This window comes from Amblyomma americanum, chromosome 8 (assembly GCF_052857255.1).
Source record: "Amblyomma americanum isolate KBUSLIRL-KWMA chromosome 8, ASM5285725v1, whole genome shotgun sequence".
NCBI classification, from domain to species: Eukaryota; Metazoa; Arthropoda; class Arachnida; order Ixodida; family Ixodidae; genus Amblyomma; species Amblyomma americanum.
The window spans coordinates 8,334,883-8,355,696 of record NC_135504.1 but is presented as its reverse complement, the minus strand read 5'-3'; the positions used below and the strand labels follow the sequence as shown (position 1 = coordinate 8,355,696).

Genomic DNA, 20,814 nt, shown 5'->3' with positions numbered 1-20,814 from the left:
ACCTGAGATGGTACTCACCCTATTTTTCATCAAGAACTGTACACTCCGGAAATAGATATTGCCACTTTGACGTTTATACTTAGACTTGAAGCAGCTGAATGGATATAGTCTGGTCATATAGCCTGACATAAATTTTTGGTAAATGTCATCCGTGCTTCTAAACCACTGCAAAGAAATCGCAATATTTTTTTTTCTCAGAGAGGAAATACTGATTAGGCAATAGGAGACACAAATTCACAAATGCAGACCACGTTAGGAAGTAGGCTTCTGAGATGCTTTCACGATGGCCTACCACTCTTTGTTGAATCAGCGCCTTCTTTAACCCGGAATTCTCTGACCAACATATGCTATCGTGTGTAAATACTAATATTTTGTTCATGCACGCAAAGTAATATCCAAACATCACAGTAAACTGTAAAAAAGATTACCGTCGTATTTCTCGAATGAATGTAAAGTGTCAGCAACCAAAAATATGTTACGTCTGCTGTAAAGTCCTACAGAGCAATAACCAAACTCCCAGCCTTGCTGTAAAAGAAAAATAAAATTTTTAAAGATGAACAGCTGCATCCGCAACACGTTGGAAATTTTCAAAAGTTTATCATTAGCATTTTGGCCCTATGTTGAAAGTCTTACTTGTTTAGACTCCTGGAAATCGGCTTAAATTTTGCTGGTTTCATATAAAATGTGCAAATAGCCGTTTTCTGGAATGAATATTTGTGCAGTGCTGCAATGTGGGTATCATGAACGATTCAAGACTGCAAGTTGAGAACATTTATTCGACAATTTCTCTGACTGGTAATTGCAGAGCTAGTGAGCTAGCCTATACCGATCCCTTTTCAGTGTGTTGATATCAATCATGCATGGCCGAGGCTTTCGAAAATGAAAAGACAGAAGGTCTCACGAAGCAAACAACCCTCAAAAGGACACACATTCAAGAAGCCATTCGTGAATACAGGTACTACTGCAACGCAGTCGAGCCTCGACGTCTAGAAAACTGGATATATCCAATTATTCGACATATCGAACATACAACTCCCTTCCAACTCCTTTGTAAAAGTGCCGGAATGCGGCGTGGTATATCGAACTCCATTTTTGCCTTTCGTTCGGTATATAGAATTCGTAGTCAGGAAGGCTGCAGGAGTCGAATTCTTCAGCAGCTCCTAAATAACCTCCGCGCGGGAGCCAATAGAAAATTTGATCTGTTCTGAGCCATTCAGATGATCGCCGCCGCACTGAACGATGTGAAGCAGGACACAGTGCCAGAATGCTTCCGTAAGGTAGGCCTTCAAGTGTCAGGAGAGGAATGTCCGGAAGCCTTTGACAACGAGGGAGGTCGGCACGGCGTGTTACGCGACTTGCCTTGTTTTCCGAGGGACGTCTCGGTCAAAGTGGCAGTTCAGCGTTTTTTGTTAACACTGACAGCGAAATTCAAGCTGCAGCCAGCCTCGCTCACGAGGACATTGCGACGAGAATTACTGGCACTCAAGCGACGACGATGGATGTTGTGGTGAGGAGGAAACTCGCGTGCACACCTGCTGAGCTGGCATCAGCGTTTAGCGTAATTCGGCGTGGTTGCGGCAAAAGGGAGGGTGTCGGAATCTTGTATATGGATAGCCTCAATAAAATGAAGACCAGCGTTTCTAACATTATTGCCAAGAAAAGAAGGAATCCAAACAAATGATTTTTTTTTCGTGAAATAAAGTCTGCCTTCACGTTGCCTGCATAATTTTGCGGTTATTGAATCCCCGAATAAGTAAACCTGCATTCATAACGATGGCGAGTGGAATATTTGGTCTTTTTTGTGTATCGAATTATCTTTTTATCGAAGCGCTTTCTGATCTTCGATTTCGATATATCCGGGTACAAATGTAGCAGGCCAAATTGAAGCAAGGCGAAATCAACAAGATATTTTTGATACAAAATACAATTCCTTGTCAACGCTCAAAGTTGTTAAAGCTCCCACAGCAAAAAGCTATTATTCCTGAGTATTTTACCGCAAATTTACGTGTTTGCACAGAGCACATCTGCGGAGCTAAACACTTGCAATCAGTCAAATCCCGTTTTGACAATGTTCACTTCTAGGCTAACGAAAAATGAAGAAATAACAAAGTAAGCCTTAATAGGCCGAGGAGTAGATGAATAAAGCCCAGGTTTAGTGAATGTAGGTTTGAGTTTAGAAAAGTGACGAAGAGACTTAAAAGAACAACTTCAGCAAAATGCGCAGAATGCAATGCTCACCTGTTCTGGTCTCAGCTGTCTCGGGTCTTAATATGCATTTGGTACCAGCATCAGTGATTGAGAAAAAAGGCGAAAAAGAATAAATAAACACTTTGTGTTCATCTTTTTCATTAGTTTATTCTCACATCTCCCTGTTAGTGCTCGAGTAAACAGCGTTTTAACATTCAATGACAAAACATGATGGTGTCTTGCTGCTAGGGGTGCTTTCTTTTCACTTGTGAGTGTTAAAGGCATAGAAAAATGAAATATGAGAACTCTATTGAAAACATCATCGGAGTATTTCAGCGCATAACCCGGCCACAGTGGCTCTGCGTTCGACTGTTGTTCCGAAATTCGCAGGACAAAATCCGGACCATGAAAAAACTTTTTTTGCTGTGCGGCATAAATGCAGGTGATGTATACCGAAGTGGTGAAAATTGATCGGCGGCCCTCTTTTTGCAGGCTCTTCCATTGCCCATGCATCGCATCGGGATATTAACCCCGTGTGCCATACCATGCCATACAATATCATATCAAACAATGCCATATTATACCTTACCCTACTACACAGTACCATATGACGCCTTACCATGTCATGCAGTGTCATGCCATATCATGCCGTATCATGCCATACCATACCATACCGTACCGTACCATACCATACCATGCCTATTTCAACGCAAAGTTCTACTAATTGACTGACGGCTCAGAGAGCAATTTCTTTCCTTCAATGCCAGACCCTCCTCCTAACCCCATGGTTACAACTCGTGTCGAAACATGAAAAATCACAGAATTTTTGCTAAATTCTGTAACCGTCCGAAAGCAGATTTGCATGAGCGATGACGACGAATGGCACTCACAATCACTTAAGGAATTGTTAGATCAACTGCACATGTTGTAATCGTCTACATGAATTATATGCCAGAGTTTTATTTTGTACAAGTGATGAACGCTTATGTACCGAATTTTGAGGCAGTTTAAATGTTTTTGTCATTGTTGTTTTTTGTACCACATTACCCACTCCTGTTATAGCCCATGATCAGGGCTGACAGTATGAATGAATGAATGAATGAATGAATGAATGAATGAATGAATGAATGAATGAATGAATGAATGAATGAATGAATGAATGAATGAATGAGTGAATGAATGCTTTCTTACTCACAGCATTGCCTCTCCGGCACGCACTGGAAGTCCCATCGCCGATAGAAGCCGGGTATGCAGTGGCACTTACAATACCCAAACTTGCACTCTATAAAAGGCACTCCGGGACACGTGTCTTCGGCGAGATACGTCGACGCGCATTTCGCCTTCTCTTGATTAGGATACCAGCACTCTAGTCAGTGAGGACAAAAAAGAACGGAAAACGTCCGCACGCGAAAAAGGGCTAGGGATGATACGGGGAAAAACGGTGTAAGGTGCGTAGTGTTATAATATACTGTTAATTTTAAACAATTGCGATGAACTGTAGTAAGCGAAGAGTAACAACATATCGATTCGTTCTTTACTGTGCTAAGTCAACCTGCTGTTGTGCCTTCCCTCTTGAAATGAATGCTTGATGTCCTTATTGATGCACTGAACATGTGTATTTGGATGCAATATGCTCTTTATTTAAATATGTCTCAGGCATACCATTTGCTGTAGCGTTGTATGATTGTGAGTTTTTGTGCACAATGAAGCGCTGTAGGAGGCGGGGACCACGTCAAGCTTATAAAGGCTTTTTGCCCCCCTGCTCACATACTTGGTATGAAATAAACCTGATTGAAAAAAAAAAATTGATAGAAAAAACAGATATGGTTAGAACGCATTTTCTTAGAGGATCGGAGGACAAACTATAGCTGGACTCATCATCATCATCATCATCAGCCTGACTACGCCCACTGCAGGGTAAATGCTTCCCCCATGTCTCTCCAATTAACCCTGCCCATTGCCAGCTGCGGCCATCGTATGCCGGCAAACTTCTTAATCTCATCCGCCCAACTAACCTTCTGCTGTCCCCTTCTATGCTTGTCGTCTCTTGGAATCCACTCCGTTACACTTAAGGATCTATTTGAGGAATGGATTAAAAGGCTTTTTTGCCACATTTTCATCTACTTTTTGTTATGAAATCTGTATTCATACACTACATCATCATTATCATCAGCCTGACTACACCCACTGCAGGGCAAAGGCCTTTCCCATGTCTCTCCAATTAACCCTGTCCTTTGCCAGCTGCGACCACCGCCGATAGTAACTCCTTAGTCTCATTCTACAATTATATAATTCTGGACAAAAGCATTTTTGAGCGGGACACCGGTTATAGACGTAATTTTTTTTTATAATGTAAGATTTCACTGTATCAATCAATATAGCCGCAGATCACGCGACAGCAGTCTTGCATTTATTTTTGCTACTAACGTTCTTGCTGTCGTCAAAAGCGTTCCCCATCGGTTTTTGTGGGAGTCTTAACTTTTAAATGCCTCCGAACCCCTTTTCAACGTGTGCGATGTCGGTGCACTTCAATGAACCCCAGGTGGTCAAAATTTCCGGAGCCCTTCGCTACGGCGCCCCTTACATCCTGAGTGACTTTGGGAAGTCAAACCTCCATAAGCCAAACCTAACTTTTCAAGGTCATGTACTCTGATGAGAAAAGTTGTATGATGCAATAACCTCACATATGTTTCTTCATAAAAACGTCACTCAATCTGTATGATAATCTATGACATCTGTATGACATATGTACGATTTTGAAAAATAAGTGGCATTTGTATGACAATTTTATGACATTTTTGTAGCAAACTGTATTAGTTTATTGCAACATACAACTTTTTTCAGCAGGGATTGGTAGGCAAAGGAAAGGCGGTGATGTCGATGTGTCCGTCTTTACTCGTGACGCAGCAGGGTGTCATTGGCGATGCTAGTACAATGTGTTCCCCTCTCCTTTCTTCTGACAGCGGCGGCAGCTTTCACACTTCGCGTCTGGTGGCGGATATTTAACTGAATTGAAATAATTTCATGAAATAAACAGTTTGCTATATAATTATGGCTGACGCCACAGATTATACGGTAGACTGTAGGTCTTTATAGCTAAGCCAAAGGTGTAGCACCTTTCGCCGTAAATAGCCGCACATGATCAGTGAAGAGTTCGAGACCGGTGGCCTAGCATGCGTGGCATCCAAGCGCGACAAACGATAGTGCGTGAAACTGTCACGTCCACCAGGGTGATGACCACATCCTCGTACAGTGTACTTGTAACGCGTCTGGTACTATTAGTGCTTGAAGCAGGCGAGGGATATCTAGGCGAAGACGGACTGAGGGGATTCCTCTTACAGGCTCCGTTCCAGTTCATGCCTCATCGGCATGGAGAGAGGCGGTACATAACTGTAAACACCGCATGACACATTGTCTTCAAAGTTAAACGTTTCCTCTTGTTTACAGCCGGTTAGAAAAGCACGTTAAGAGACCGTAAGCGGGCAGAGTGGGTGAGGGAACAATCGCGGGTTAACGCCATCCTAGTCGAATCAAGAGGAAGAAATGGGCTTGTCCAGGGCACGTAATGCGGAGGCAAGATAACCGCTGGTCCTTACGGGTAACGAAGTAGATTCCAAGAGAAGGCAAGCGTAGCAGGGGGCGGCAGAAGATTAGGTGTGTGGATGACATTAAGAAGTTTGCAGGGATACGGTGGGCGCAGCTGGCAAAGGACAGGGTTAATTGGAGAGGCATTGGAGAGGTCTTTTCCTTGCCGTGGGTGTAGTCAAGCTGATGATGATTATGAGAAACTGCTGGTCAATTCTAACCTCAACGAACTGCTGGCTGCACGAGACAGTGGAGTCGTGGACAAAGACTCAGCCAATGAATCGATAAATCAATTAGAAATTTTTATGCATGAAATTTAGATTGATCCATACAAAAACCCCGAAAAATGCTGCGAAAGTCTGCATACCAGCCAAACGCTTGTGTTAAGTTTGAGAACTGGAAAGAGCGCTATCAAAATTTCAGCTGCGATGAGAGGATAGTATCTTGGCACACAAGAGCGCAGTTGCCTATTGAGTTTTTGGCCTACCAGTAAACAAGCCAAATAAGTAACCTCGTCTTCCCAGCATTCTCTTGGTGGATGAAGTGCCATTTACGAAAACTTCATAGACAGTGGCACCGGCTTTCGCTCTGGCATGTCTAACAGTCTTGGACAAATACTGAGTAAATGGTATACTGAAAGGCACTGTTAAGGAAATATTGAAGGTAATGATCCATTCTTCCAATGGGCATCAAATTTTTTATGAGTTTTCATCGCTGGCATCGATTAGTTAAGCAATCCTACAATATATGAAAAGAAATGTGTTCATAAACTACTTTTCGGTTGAAAGAAGTTTTTGTGCAGAATTGCTGGGTATGGTAAAAGTAAAAAACTCTGAGAGGGGGGGGGGGGGGAGAATTGCTTGTGCTGGAAAATGACGTCTCCCGATCGGGCAGTGGGTGTCCCCACTCTACGAAAGAAATGCTGCGTCGAGGTTCCATCGGAGTGACTGGAGGGGACTCTAGGATCACCTATTAATGCTAATCTCTGAGGCTGCATGAAGCCGCTTCTGGCTGCTGCAGTTGCTCTATATTCTGTCGCACGCCGCTACGTGGAAAGTACTCTCCCCGCTTCCGCAGAGTAGGCACGAAGGCTAGCTGACCGGAGAGAGCAGAAAAGGGGGGGGGGGGGGGGGGAGAAGAGGGCCTTGATAGGCCGGGTCAGCTGCACATGACTGGCATTCGCCAAAATACAGGAGGCGCAGGCAATCTCGCCGAGAGGAAAAAGAATTAGAGGCATGTAGAAGATTTAAACGAGGGCTTACCTTCACAAAAGAGTTTTTTTGTCCCAACCAATGTCCCAACGGTTGCGACAAGCATGGCCTGCAGCACGTTCATTGTTCTGGTAGCTTGGCTGTCCTGTACTGAAAAACAAAGATTCGGGAAAGATATTGAATTCTCTAGAAGAGCAGAAGGCTGTCACTGTATATTATGTAATTGCGCCTTAACTGCATTATTTTGTTGTTGCTTTGTTCTTTTTTCTTTCTTTTCTACTTCCCCATACAGGGAAAAAAAGCGAAATCTAAAGCCTTCCAGCCTGGAAAACAATTTTCTCGGCACACAGTTCAGGCAAAATTAATTACTACATTAAAATCAGGTTCATGTAAAGTTCAGCCCAGGGCTTGTATTACTTACTAATATGCTTACTCTAAAGCATGGCTGGGATGCATTTTCACGATGATGACAGCGGTAACAGTGTGCCAGCACGGCATCGGCTTGATCCCAAGCGGCCCTAATCACGCGCGAAAAAAAAATTGTAGAGGTACGAAAAATGACCTAAAATATGAGCACAACCTCAATGAGAAGAGGCTGTCATTTGTAAACACTGTCCTTTGAAAGCTGAACTAGATGCTGCAAAAAAATATGGTAATGTTCAGAAACCTGTCGTTTTTAACTTTTAACCAATGGTTATACTAATGTAAATAGTTTCTTTTTTTGCTAGATGGCTGGATTCGTTTTCGTTTTATAAGCCGCCACCGGGACCCACTCAGTGCGCTCAAGGTAGCGAGCTGGCGGACATAACCTCATGCCTGCCCCCAGAAGCAACGTAGACAAGCTTGCCAGCACATCCCAGTTGAGCATTCCTTGCCCTGTGCCGTGCTCTCGAGCACTGCGGAATGTGAAATTAAACCCTTCATTCCCGCCTAATCGATGTCTACTGACTCGACTGTCTCTGCATTATGAAGGCTGTGCGAATATCCATTTCGCTTGTATACTCGCTCTTTATAGGCTATGCGTAGATTAAAGCAGAAAAAGAGGTTTACTCGATCTCTTAACAGATTATATGCCACCTGTGGTATCTAACGGACAGAAAAGTTCAATTTCCTCATTCGAATCGCATTTTATGAGTTTACTTAGGCTTATATTTCTGCCGTTTCAGCGTGTGTATTTTCTCGACATAACTAAAGGGAATATTAACCTGTCGTGCGGAATTTTCAAGCACAATTAGACGTATACCAAACATTTCGTTTTCTGACGTTATGCCTTTCAGTGCCCAGTGAGGCCTCTTCTTATGTATATCCCTTGTGAAACAGCACCTGCTAGGTCAGTAGTTATGGACATTCAGAAACGATTTACTTAAAATGATTACCATGATTGCATAGTAATCTGATTATAGTAGCATGATTAACTTAGTCGCTCAGCTGGGTGGGGCTTATTGAGTTGTGCCGACACAACTTTATTATAGAGCAGAAAATTGTCGATTGCATCTTTTAGAATCTTTGCTCTAAGCTGAGTAAATAAAGCGCTATATTTTGTCTCGCAAATGTGAAAATTGTTCTTTCTTCTAGGTCCAAATGTTTAATAAGGTCAGCATTCAGCAATGCGTGCAGAGGCGAACTCTGCAGCTAGATGTCGCAAGTATGGTAACAGGGCTCTACTTCCTTCGCTATTTCGGGCATATCAGGTAAAATGACATTTAGCGAACAAAATATCGCCGTTCTACACGAAAATAAATCATCCAATGGGCCGAGAGGGTGAGTGTGTAATATGTATTCTCCATTTCTCGCATCTCGCATAGTGAACTCAGCAACGCCACATTCGAATGCGCTGCGAAAACACATTTACATTACACAGAGCATTAAAATATTCATGAAGCCTTTTGTCAAACACATACTGTAAATTGAATAAATTTGCTGTACCACGATAATTCAATTTCAATTCAATTCGTTTATTTTCTAGTGTGGTACAAACACAAACTCTGAATGGTCCCCTGGACTAAAAGTTGCACTAAGCAACTTGACGACGGCCCAGGGGCCACCTTACAAGACAGCAGTAGACGCAGATCGATTATCAAAAAAAGAAAAAAAACTGCACTCATCAAAAATCACATCTGAAAATACATGGGCAGTAAAGCCGGTCTCAAAAGCGCATATATACACGAAAGAAACAGTGAGACAAAAGAAAAAAATCATTAGATGATATGGAAGCACACGGTCAAAGGACAATTAGTCAGTTTAGAATCAAGGCAAGATACATCAAATCAGGGTGACACGTAATAGTTCAGCTGAGGTTAAAGAAATACTTTTACGATGACCGCAGCTTGTTACCACACAAAGTATAAAATTAATGAATACACTGTTACTACGCAAAGTTTTTACACAATTAAGAAAACGGAAGAAAAGTACCATACCCACTTTTTGTAAATAGCAAGCGACGTAAGTGTTCCTATTGCTTTGATACGGCATTAGGAAATATGTACCAGCTTCTTTCTCTGTTCATTTGCAAAAAAACAAAACCATTAACATTCCGGCCAAAAGCTTTTTCAGGTGCCACGAAGGGAGGCGTCGAGGAAAACCGGTACTTACTGAAAGCCCAATGCCCTTTGAGCTGCGATCATAATTACGGACGGAAATCTACGCACGATAACTTTTTTCTAGCAGTCAAACTGTGAACAGAAAGAATTGTATGGTCTTATTGTATTGCTTTACTTTATTTTATGGCTTTACTGGCTACACTTTAAAAACACAATAGGATTTGACAAAACTGAGCTCCAGAAATGTTTTATTGAAATGCGATTTAATGTTTTTGCTGTACATCGTAGCCCATCTGGCTATCTGTGATATTTCTACTAAACATATGTATGGCCATATTTTTGTTCGTTGCCCAATTCTCCGAAACATATGTGGGATTTTTTTTTCATATTCTATGTGTCTATTGTCCGTGCGATTGATTGATGTGCACGTTTCCTGTACCGCTCATATACTATTGTATGCGCGGGTGCCCTGGACCCCGTCAAGCAGCACAGACAGCTTTTAGACAGGACACCCTCCAGTTGTATCTGGACAATAAACCTACTGATTGATTGATTGATTGATTGGTTGGTTGGTTGGTTTGTTGATTGGTTGGTTGACTGATTGTTACCTGTGCAAACTAAAGACGAAGACAAAGGAGAACAAACGCGAACACAGAACGAACGCAGTTAATGCTGCTTGTTATAAAGATCAGCACTTTGTGTTTTCGAGCGCCGTCTTCGTTCCGTCGAGCTTTTTAACAATGACAGCCAGTACTTTCCCATCGATGGCCTCGTTTGACGTTACACTTGCGATTGTCGCTTCACTGCCGCAGTTATTGCAAGAATAAGATGCTCCAAACTGAATGCGTACGCCCTTCACAGCAATCATAAGATCTTTACATAAGATTATACAGATCTTAGTGCACCCCGCACGCCAACATACTTAAAACCACGAGCCATAGCAAAACACGCACCCTAATGGTCCCGCTTGCTTGTGTCGATCCTACACAGTCGCAATTAGTACGCAACGATAGTTTAATGTTCTATAAATATACCTTACTCTGTCTCATACTTTCAGAGAAGTGGAGTAAATACAACTGCGAGGCAAAGACTTCCAGAAATGTTCGGCTGGTTCAGGATCGTGAAAAGGAAACGTGGTAGGGGCAACCGTCACCTTTTCCTAATAGCGTTGAAAACACAGCGAATAAGTAGTGGGTCGAGGTGTTTATGTAGCTGCGGCTTTCCACTCATCCCTGTATTACAAAGCGGAAGTCATTTTATTGTACTGCGGGTGAATGACATCCTAGTCGAAATCAAGAGTAAGAAATGTGCTTGGGCAGACCATGTAATGCGAAGGCAAGATAACCGCTGGTCCGTAAGGGTAACGGAGTGGATTCCAAGAGAAGGCAAGCGTGTCGCACCAATCAGCATGAGGCCGGCACGATGAAGGAAATGATTGATTTACTGGCTGAAGTGCTAGAACGTATGATGGCGTGCTGCCGAACGGCGCGTGACGCCGCACAAGGAGGGAGCTCAATTCGGCTGCATGCACTTCTGCGTCATCTTCGGCGGCTCGTGGTGCTCCTGCTGCGAAAAGCCGCTGCTGCTGCTACAAGCGTAGCAGAAGGCGGCAGAAGATTAGGTGGGCGGATGAGATTAAGGAGTTTGCAGGCATAGGGTGGGCGTAGCTGGCAAAGGTCAGGGTTAATTAGAGAGACATGTGAGAGGAATTTGCCCTGCAGCGAACGCAGTCAGGCTGGTGATGATGATAATGATAATGACGACATTCACGACAACCCGCTCCTCAGAAAGTTGCCCGGCCTACGGCTCAGCAGGAGTTGCCACCATCCCTGCAGCACTCGGCAGCCGCAGTGACAGGGGTCATCTCATCTTCAAAGAGAAAGCCTAGGAATTCGGGAGCCGGGAGTTGAGTCAGCCCAAGATGGTGGGCGTGCGAGCGACACTAACTCACTGGCACTGTGGTGAGACTGCCACTCCAACGCAGCGGGCGATAGGATGGGCGACGGCGTGCTTGCAGTAGAGTGATGAAAGCGCAGTCCCACCAAAGACAATCGTGCTCGGTAGGCATAGTGGAATGACGTTGGAAGAAATGCTCCCGCTTGAAATCTACAGCCAAAGATAGACGAAAAACACTTGGAAGAACGAATTGAAACGCCATCTGCTGAGAAAGAGCAAAGCGCTACCTTCCACTGCAAGTTCAATGGCTGATATCCAACGGCAGACGTCGGGAGCGCTCGGCGCATTACATGGCTCGCTCCCCTGAGGAGGGAGCGGGGTGGAGACTAAGAAATGCCGTAACAGCTGTGAAGTCATACAAGGCAAGCCGATGTCGACGTGAGACTAGATGCCAGTGCTATGAGCAGGCTCTCAGGGCAGACCTCATGTGCATGGTAAATTGCAAGAACAAAAATCTCACTTAACTGCGGTTCTATAACAAAAAAGGCGAAAGATTTGCGCATTTTACCACAGGAAGCACACGCTGTAAGAAGCACCCTCCTAAAAACCAGTGCTTCCATCAGACAAAGTTGCAATGGTATTGTGACGGACTAGAGGACGATGAAGTGGGCAGTGGCGTGGGCAGGATTACGCCTGAGGACGTCATCATCATCATCATCAGGACAGCGCTTTTGTTAGGCCCGCAGCCATTAAGTCATATCATCATCGTCATCTGTCATCATGGAGGTCTTCTGTGGAGTGCTAGTAGCTCCCCTATCCTATCAGGTGTGCCCCGACGCCGACACGCTCCTCCGTCCCGCCCCATGTCCCGCCCTATGTCCCGACCAGAAGACACGACGACCACCGCCACTGACCTCAGACCCCACTGACCACCCACCCACCTATGAGAAGCTAGAAGATACGACGACCTACGACCCCACTGAACCGAGAGCACCATTACTGACCACAGACCCACTTAACCACCCACCCACACATGAGAACCTAGAAGATACGATGACCTATGACCCCACTGAACCGAGAGCACCATCACTGACCAGAGACACCACTGACCGCCCACCATACATGAGAACCTAGAAGATACGACGACCTACGACCCCACTGAACTGAGAGCACCATCACTGACTAGAGACACCACTGAACGCCCAGCCACACATGAGAATCTAGAAGATACGACGACCTACGACCCCAATTCACCGAGAGCACCGCCACTGACCAGAGACCCCACTGACCACCCACCCACCCATGAGAACCTAGAAGATACGACGACCTACGACCCCACTGAACCGAGAGCACCGCCACTGACCAGAGGCACCACTGACCGCCCACCGATACATGAGATTCTAGAAGATACGACGACCTACGACCCTACTGAACCGAGAGCACCGCCACTGACCAGAGACACCACTGACCGCCCACCCATACATGAGAACCTAGAAGATACGACGACCTACGACCCCACTGAACCGAGAGCGCCACCACTGACCAGAGACAGCACTGACCACCCAACCTTCCATGAGAACACAGTATGCCATCCCCTACTGTCGGGTGTGTCCACGGGCCTCGGCGTTGACTTCCGGAGACTGGTGGCTCTTCAGTCTTCGCGGGCCTGTCTTCACCCGCTCATCATCTGCTCCTCTCTTTCATCATGACGGCAAGACCTTCATTTTCTCTTCTCTGTTCATACCTCCTGCCACGCCCATCGTCACGTCCTGCGTTTCATCGTAACTTCCGTTCTTCCAGTTCGCGCGATCGGGACGATTGCTCGGTGGCCCCAAGTGATGTGAAGGAATAGAAGACAATGTAGCGGGAGGTGGCGCGGGCAGGGAGAGTGATTGCGTTAGGCCCTCCGCCAGTAAATCACATCATCGCCATCTGTCATCCCGTCTAGTTCATTGGCTTGCCCTCACGTAACAGCAATTACCAAGTTTGCTGAAAAAAAACACTATACACCCATTGTTAAGAAGAACAAAAACACTATACGCAGAGGAAGGTACCATCCCGCTAGTTCCAGACCATATAAATGCACTTCACCGAGGAAAGTGCATTAAAGCTACTGCTAAAACAGGCAGCTGAATATAAATACAAAGGTACTGTACCACTATTGGACTAAAATCATTTCTCTGCGCCGACTTACCTATCGTGGCAGGCGGAGACCCGGCGGCACGATGCCTACTTACGAGGACAAAGCGGCATGGCCCTCCTGCTCTAGGTTAGCAACAAGATGCTTTCAGACTGGCCGCTCATATGGGCTGTATTGAGTTGTCAAACCGTGCTGGCGCGGCTGGTGATGACAACTTTCCAACATCTCCCGTGATAACGATGATATTTAACGCGGAGACAAAAATATGTTCTTTTCAACAGAACATGGAAGAAAGCCCTACAGCCTCGCCTTCTTGACAGGCATAGTTCATAAGTCACCAAGACTTCAACCACTTTCGCATAACCATAAAAAAAGCAGACAGCGCCGCACACAACACAGAATTCAGTCGCCTAGTGACGGAAGGCTGCAAGCGGGGACGACATGTTCGCAGACGAGGGCGGCAGTGAAAGGTCCTGGTGTCAAGCTCAAACAAGTGTTCGCACCTTTACATCTCTCGACGCTGGCGCCGTTCGATGGAAAGTTGTAGTGTTGAGCAATCCTGGTCCGCTCCTCAAATTGCGCACAAAAGTCTGATCCGTCAATTGAAACACAGTGTGATCAGAGCATCGCCGTCCCGTTTGCTGGAACTTGTTCGCGCCTAAAAAATAGGCTACACAGCAGGCTTCATTTCGTGAAAGCGTGTGCAATGAAGACGAGCAATCTTCAATTCATCTTGGAACACACAGCTTGTGAACATGAGATTTATAATATACGCTAGAACCTCGCATATTAATGCAGACAAATACTTCAACGGTACCGCTTTGATGTTGTCCTGGCCTGTTGAGACATTGTTTTTCATTTTCCGAATGTAGGTAGCTACTCCTTGTGGGATCACAGGCAGCAACTAAATAGAGTGGCAATGAGGTTGCATATAGGAGCATTAGAGAGAGCTTGATCTAATGTAGGCTTGCCAGCTTCAATGAAGAAGTGGTTTATGGTGTTAGCTAATTGAGTTCCGCTAGCTTGGGAATTAGATGCAGCGATTTCTGAGTTGTCCCTGCACTTGTGTTTGTTTAATAGTTAGTTTATCTCACTCCAAAATTTCTTGCGGTCCTTATAAATTCTGGAGAACCGTTTTGTATAGTAAGCTGTTTTTGCAGACTTGAGGTCTTTATTTAGTTTATTCCTAAAGTTTTTCAACTCTCTAAAAAGGGCTGCATTGCGAGTACGTAGAAAGTCGATACATTTTATTTTTAATACGTATCCTTTTATGTGCCACTCTATCAACCCACGACTTTCTAGATTTTCGGAAGTTGTGTTTTACCTCGATTGCAGGAAACGCAGCATATAATATTCCATGAACTTGGCAAGAAAAGCAGTATACGCCGCGTTGACTTCAGATATGCTGTATAGCTTTCCCAACACATATTCTGAATAACAGTCATAAATTTCGCGATATCTTCATCGGAAATGACCCTAGTTACCCTAGAGACATTTTTGGGTACTGACAATGCGTTTCATTGGAAGAAAACAAAAAAAAACAGGATGTGGTCACTGATTTCAGAAGATAACAGGCAAGATTCCGTTTCTGGAGACACCACATTTGTGACACAAACATTCAGCAGGGAAGCTGTAGCAACGCTAATTCTAGTAGGTATGTTTATAGTACTTAACAGCCATAAGATGCTATAAGGCTATTAAATTCGCGCGTACTGTGATCATCGTGTATGAGGTTAATGTTAATATCACCCATTATTACAAACAGCAACCGGGAATTGGCGAGGTTCAAGAGTAAGCTTTCAAGAAACTTGAAAAAAAAAAGTAGTTTGTTCCCTGCTGGAGGTCTCTATAAAACAGCTACAATGACACTGGACAGAGATACGGCTAAACACACAACATTAGAATTTGTTACAGAAATTTCGTCTAACACACACTGTGGATAACAACTCTTTACATACACGGCAAGACCACCACCTCTCATATTCGAACGAAGGAGGCCATGATACTGCTAATTTTTGAACGGAAGATGATCATCATGTGTTGTAAGCCATGTTTCGGTAAACAAAAGCACATCAAACGGTCGGTTTATTGACCCAAGAAACATATCTACAAAGTCGCGTCTGTTCTTCATACTGCGGACATTAATATGCATAGCAGAGAACATTTCTGCGAGAGGAGTAAACTTATTGTTAAAGCAAGAAGCATCCCAAAGAATACAGTGGGGCGGGCAATCCATGTAAACGACTGGCCAGTCACCAGCTGATAAAGATGTGGATGCCTACTCGGTCATTTTACTCTGGTCAGACCGTGCACAAATTTTTACTGTGTCAGATGTTTCATCCCTGCATGCAAAAACTTTGCCTCCCTTCGTGCAAACAAATTTCCAGCCTACTTCCTTCTTACGGGCAATGGTTGCTCTCAGCAGTTTGTTACGGTAAGTCAAGTGTTCGTTGACATAGATGTGCCCGCTATCAATGAGACCAAGGTCCTTCTTAGATAGCCCGTCTTTTCTAGCCCTAGAAAGAAATGCATGGCGCTTATCTCGGCGGACAAAGCGGATCAAAATGCTGATATCGCCTTTACTACTTGTGGGAATTCTGTGACACGTGTATAAGTAGGCGATAGAAACTTGTTCATTGATGGCCTCGCAAAGTTCCTCGATTACTTCTCTGGGTTCAATATCTACCACTTTCTACCATATCTACCAAGTTCTACCACTTTTTGGGCCAAGCGTTTGTTTTCAGCTCAAGATTTTCATTGGAGCTTACAAGATCACTAATCTCCTTTTTTAGCGCCTTGATATCAGAGCTGATAACTTTTGTCTCGTCACAAGTGTCGCCGCAGAACTTCAGGCTATCCTTGACGTAACGCAGCACAGCACTCATCTCACGTTTGAAATCTTCTAAAGCCTTCATGATTTATTTTTCTTTCGACATGACAGAAGAACTGCAGAAAAACAAATACGAAAATGTTCAAGTTTGGCAGCAGTGCGCAACAAAGTATTCACTGAATAAAAGGCTGTTCAAATCGCTCACCTGAAAAGAACAAAGAGAATTGGCCACGTGTTTTCCGTTTGCGCACGGCTGCCAAACTGTTGCAGATCCAGGAGTGTCGCTGTTTTGAAGCTCGCAGAAGACAGCTGTCGGGCGCCGATTGGACGCCGATTGCGGCCCTGGTACCGCAGGAAAACAGCTGTGTCCAGGCGGAAGTGACTGCGCAACGTAGCCCCAACAAAGCTCGGGCACGTGTGACGAAATGTTGACGTTTTATGCTGCAACGAGCAGGGAGAATTAGCCACGTGTTTTTCGTTTGCGCGCCGCTGCCAAACTGTTGAAGATCCAGGAGTGTCGCTGTTTTGAAGCTCGCAGAAGACAGCTGTCGGGCGCCGATTGGACGCCGATTGCGGCCCTGGTACTGCAGGAAAACAGCTGTGTCCAGGCGGAAGTGACTGCGCAACGTAGCCCCAACAAAGCTCGGGCACGTGTGACGAAATGTTGACGTTTTATGCTGCAAAGAGCAGGGGGAATTAGCCACGTGTTTTTCGTTTGCGCACCGCTGCCAAACTGTTGAAGATCCAGGAGTGTCGCTGTTTTGAAGCTCGCAGAAGACAGCTGTCGGGCGCCGATTGGACGCCGATTGCGGCCCTGGTACCGCAGGAAAACATCTGTGTCCAGGCGGAAGTGACTGCGCAACGTAGCCCCAACAAAGCTCGGGCACGTGTGACGAAATGTTGACGTTTTATGCTGCAAAGAGCAGGGGGAATTAGCCACGTGTTTTTCGTTTGCGCGCCGCTGCCAAACTGTTGAAGATCCAGGAGTGTCGCTGTTTTGAAGCTCGCAGAAGACAGCTGTCGGGCGCAGATTGGACGCCGATTGCGGCCCAGGCACCGCAGGAAAACAGCTGTGTCCAGGCGGAAATGACTGCGCAACGTAGCCCAACAAAGCTCGGGCACGTGTGACGAAATGTTGACGTTTTATGCTGAAAAGAGCAGGGGGAATTAGCCACGCGTTTTCCGTTTGCGCACCGCTGCCAAACTGTCACAATACCCGCATTCTGTCACAATACCCTCAAACACGGGCCCAGAAAAACGACTGCCAAACAAGAAGCTATAAATATAGCTAAGAATGTACCGCTCACTCATGAATTAGAATAGCTGGCCCTGTCGGTGCATCAGCACCTTACAATTCAGCGTGACACACGAGGTTAGGGCAAAGGAAAAAGAGAAGAGCTGACTACCGAACAATGGCGTCTGTGGTCTGCGCTAATTGTGTCTCCTTTCCTCTCTCTAGTCTCGTGTGCCGCAAGGAACTTCGAGGCGTGCGAAGCTTTATTTTTATGGCATCACAGCTTGTTTTTGTGTTTAGTTATGATGTCAATGTTTCCCCTTCGAAGACGGCGCTGACTCTGTACCGTAAGCTGCCACATTTCGACCTTATCTGCTTCTACGCGCGGAAAAAGCAGCCGACCAAGCTTACTGTGTATGCGCATTTGTCGCCGATTCTTGCCGGCCTTCGGTGGTAGCTTCTCGCGGTGCGTGGCGGCCACGCACTCGCATGTTCCCTTTTATACTGAGCGACACTGTACGCAAGATGACGGTTGCTCAGGCAAAGACCACAGGTGCAGTGTTGCGTTTTGTGGCACGTTGCACTGCTTTTGACTCGATGAGCGCAATCTGGCTCAGTTATTTAGGTCTTTCGACGGTGACCCCGCATACATAGCTCTGGTCAACTCCTTGTTCCGCGCGATACGTGAGGGCCAATTGTGCATGGTGCCCCTTCATGACGAGGTGTTACAGCTTTGGCGGCATCACTCAGTTGTATTCTGTGTCCGAAACATCCTTCATGCACTGCCAGCTGTGTCCAAAAAAAATTTTGAATATCTTTTCGACCAAAAGCGACCGCAAACTTTTTCTTGTGCAAACCGTGAAATGTCTGAGAGTAAGATCACGAGCAGTGTGGCGGTCCATTTCATTGTTTGGGGTGGGCTGAGATACTAAACGAAGAATAGAAAACGTCTCATCTGAACAGTCCTCCGCATGGCTAGCTTCAAATCGAGAGTCGCGAAAAACAGTCCATATCCGAGCCGTCGGCTGACGATCTCTATACAGGCTCGTACTGGCAAACAGAAATTTCAGCGTTGAAAACTTGTTGCAGGCACAGTCGGGGTGCTTCGGCCGAATAACTGTGAGGGGTTATAATAATAACAATCTTTACTTTTCCATCAATGCATGGTAATGGAGGAGGTGAGAAATAAAAGGAACAGGCACTTGACTACGTTCTCCAGCCTCCCCTCCACCCCCTTGCAGTGAGAAGCGGCAGGATTCGAACTGTGGAAACAAATGTTTTGTTGTGTGTTGGAGTGGGAGGTTGTATACAAGTGAATTCTATACCAGTTAATGTATAAGATTTATTGGTTAACAGTGAGTGATTAATCATAAACCAAGAAATTAAATTCTTCCCCGAAGGGTGGGAGTTCTTTTCTAGTCCGGCTGCAGTCTTCTTCGTTCTTTTAGAATATCATAAAAGCGTAAGCAGTTGGTTTTATTGTGACGTCGTTCATAACGTGAGACAGCACAGTGCCGAGGCCGTACGAAGACGCATTGCACGACAGCTGCAGCGACAGTGCAGCGTCGTAGTGCGCCAGTAGTTTAGTTGAGAGCAATGCTTTGATACCTTGGTGATGCATCATTGCATCTTCTTTCCTTCCAGTGCTTGCAGATATCAATCTGTAAAACCTGTAGGAGCGTCTAGCAAGCTTTGTCAGCTGTGGCGAGACCTTTAGGTAGTAGTTAGTAACGCCCACAAACGCAGCAAGCTGTTATGTGCGCTCAGTTGTTCATGCAGCCCCATTCAGTGCCCAACCAGCGCCAGTGCTTCCGAAGAGTAATGAATGTGCTTATATTCCAGAGCTACTGCCGCCGAGTACTCATCATTTTATGGCGCGGTGTTTATGCAAGCAGTGGTGCGCACGAGCGCATTAAGCTATCCACACGGGTATATCCCGCAAGGCATGTGACCACTTCAGGATGCCAGCATCTCGCCACCACATGTGGTATCTATGCAACCTTTTGTATATCAATAAACCGAATATATAATACAACGTCGCAATTTAAAGCGCGACAAGATCTTTAAACTGCAATTTCTCTGAGTGTTTACTTTCGCTTTTTTTTCGGCGTGTTTCTGTTCGCCGATTGCCAATATATGATGGTAATAAGCAAACTTTTTTTTTGCGATCTTGGTGATTTCCAGCTTGTCGGGTCCTGTCAAAGGCCTTAAACGAAAGTAGAATTCTACAGCTCAGTTTTTCAGTTATAACGTGAAGAAAATACTGCACTAACCCATACGCTCAAACGCTGTATTTACAGTCTACATGAGGGTGGCGTTTACCAAAATATATACGGAATCAAGAGGTAGTAACGGGCTTCGTCAGGGCATGTAATGCGAAGGCAAGATAACCGCTGGTGCTTAAGGGTAACGGAGTGGATTCCAAGAGAAGGCAAGTGTAGCAGGGGGTGGTAGAAAGTTAGGTGGGCGGATGAGATTAAGAAGTTTGAGGGCATACGGTGGGCGCAGCAGGCAAAGGATAGGGTTAATTGGAGAGACATGGGAGAAGCCTTTGCCCTCCAGAGGGCGTAGTCAGGCTGATGATGACGATGATAAAGATTGGAATGCGTGTAAACGGCATATGTTGCCATTCACGCAATAAATACAGAGTAGGTGATAATAATGCAGAGCAGATACGGAAATGATACATAATTCTATATGTTTCCCATATCACACACGTTTAATATTTAAGTGACTTCGTCTCCATGGCTGATATACAAATGCTTCAGTAGAGTTAGAGAAGTTCTGCACAGCAAGAGAAAACATCCATAATCAAATGCTTACTGGAACCAAGGGAAGTTTTCTCCTGAAATTTGCTATAACACCTCGCATTTTTCACAAAATTTAGCCACAGAATGCCGGCCGCTGTAGTGGTTGCACTGTGATGCGGTTATGAACTATAGAAACTTGTGAGCTGGTGCACATTTTTTTGGCACTACATTGCACCAACCATCGGTAAATCAGTCTGCGGCTAAGAAGTTGCAGCACGCCGTTCTAGTGTGCGAATTTTATTTTCTAATTACCCTGTCCGCATTTCGTTTGTGTCCGTCTTTGTGCACGTAATATTTATTCGTGGTTCACCGGAGCCATTTGCCGTTGCCAAGGCGAAACTCGAATACAAAAACGCTCACATATGAGACTCATCCTAAGGG

The 20,814-nt window shown here is 45.2% G+C and overlaps 1 protein-coding gene across 14 annotated transcripts in view; it reads right to left on the bottom strand.

Moving 5' to 3' along the window:
- Nucleotides 1-17,135, bottom strand: part of LOC144100872 (uncharacterized) — a 44,222-nt gene extending 27,087 nt beyond the window's left edge. Inside the window, exons 1-7 of one of the 14 annotated variants that reach the window (XM_077633769.1) lie at nt 16,595-16,966; nt 9,401-9,481; nt 7,405-7,501; nt 7,035-7,133; nt 3,383-3,553; nt 2,239-2,264; nt 19-165 (exon numbers count right to left, since the gene is read on the bottom strand). In XM_077633769.1, the coding sequence (XP_077489895.1) occupies nt 19-165; nt 2,239-2,264; nt 3,383-3,553; nt 7,035-7,107 (417 nt within the window). In that variant the 5' untranslated portion in view covers nt 7,108-7,133; nt 7,405-7,501; nt 9,401-9,481; nt 16,595-16,966. Of the gene's footprint in view, nt 1-18; nt 166-2,238; nt 2,265-3,382; nt 3,554-7,034; nt 7,134-7,404; nt 7,502-9,400; nt 9,482-9,575; nt 10,450-13,613; nt 13,762-16,594 lie in introns of those variants that run through there. The other 13 variants (XM_077633772.1, XM_077633770.1, XM_077633775.1 and 10 more) reach the window with 13 other exon arrangements.
- Nucleotides 17,136-20,814: the final 3,679 nt, after the last annotated feature.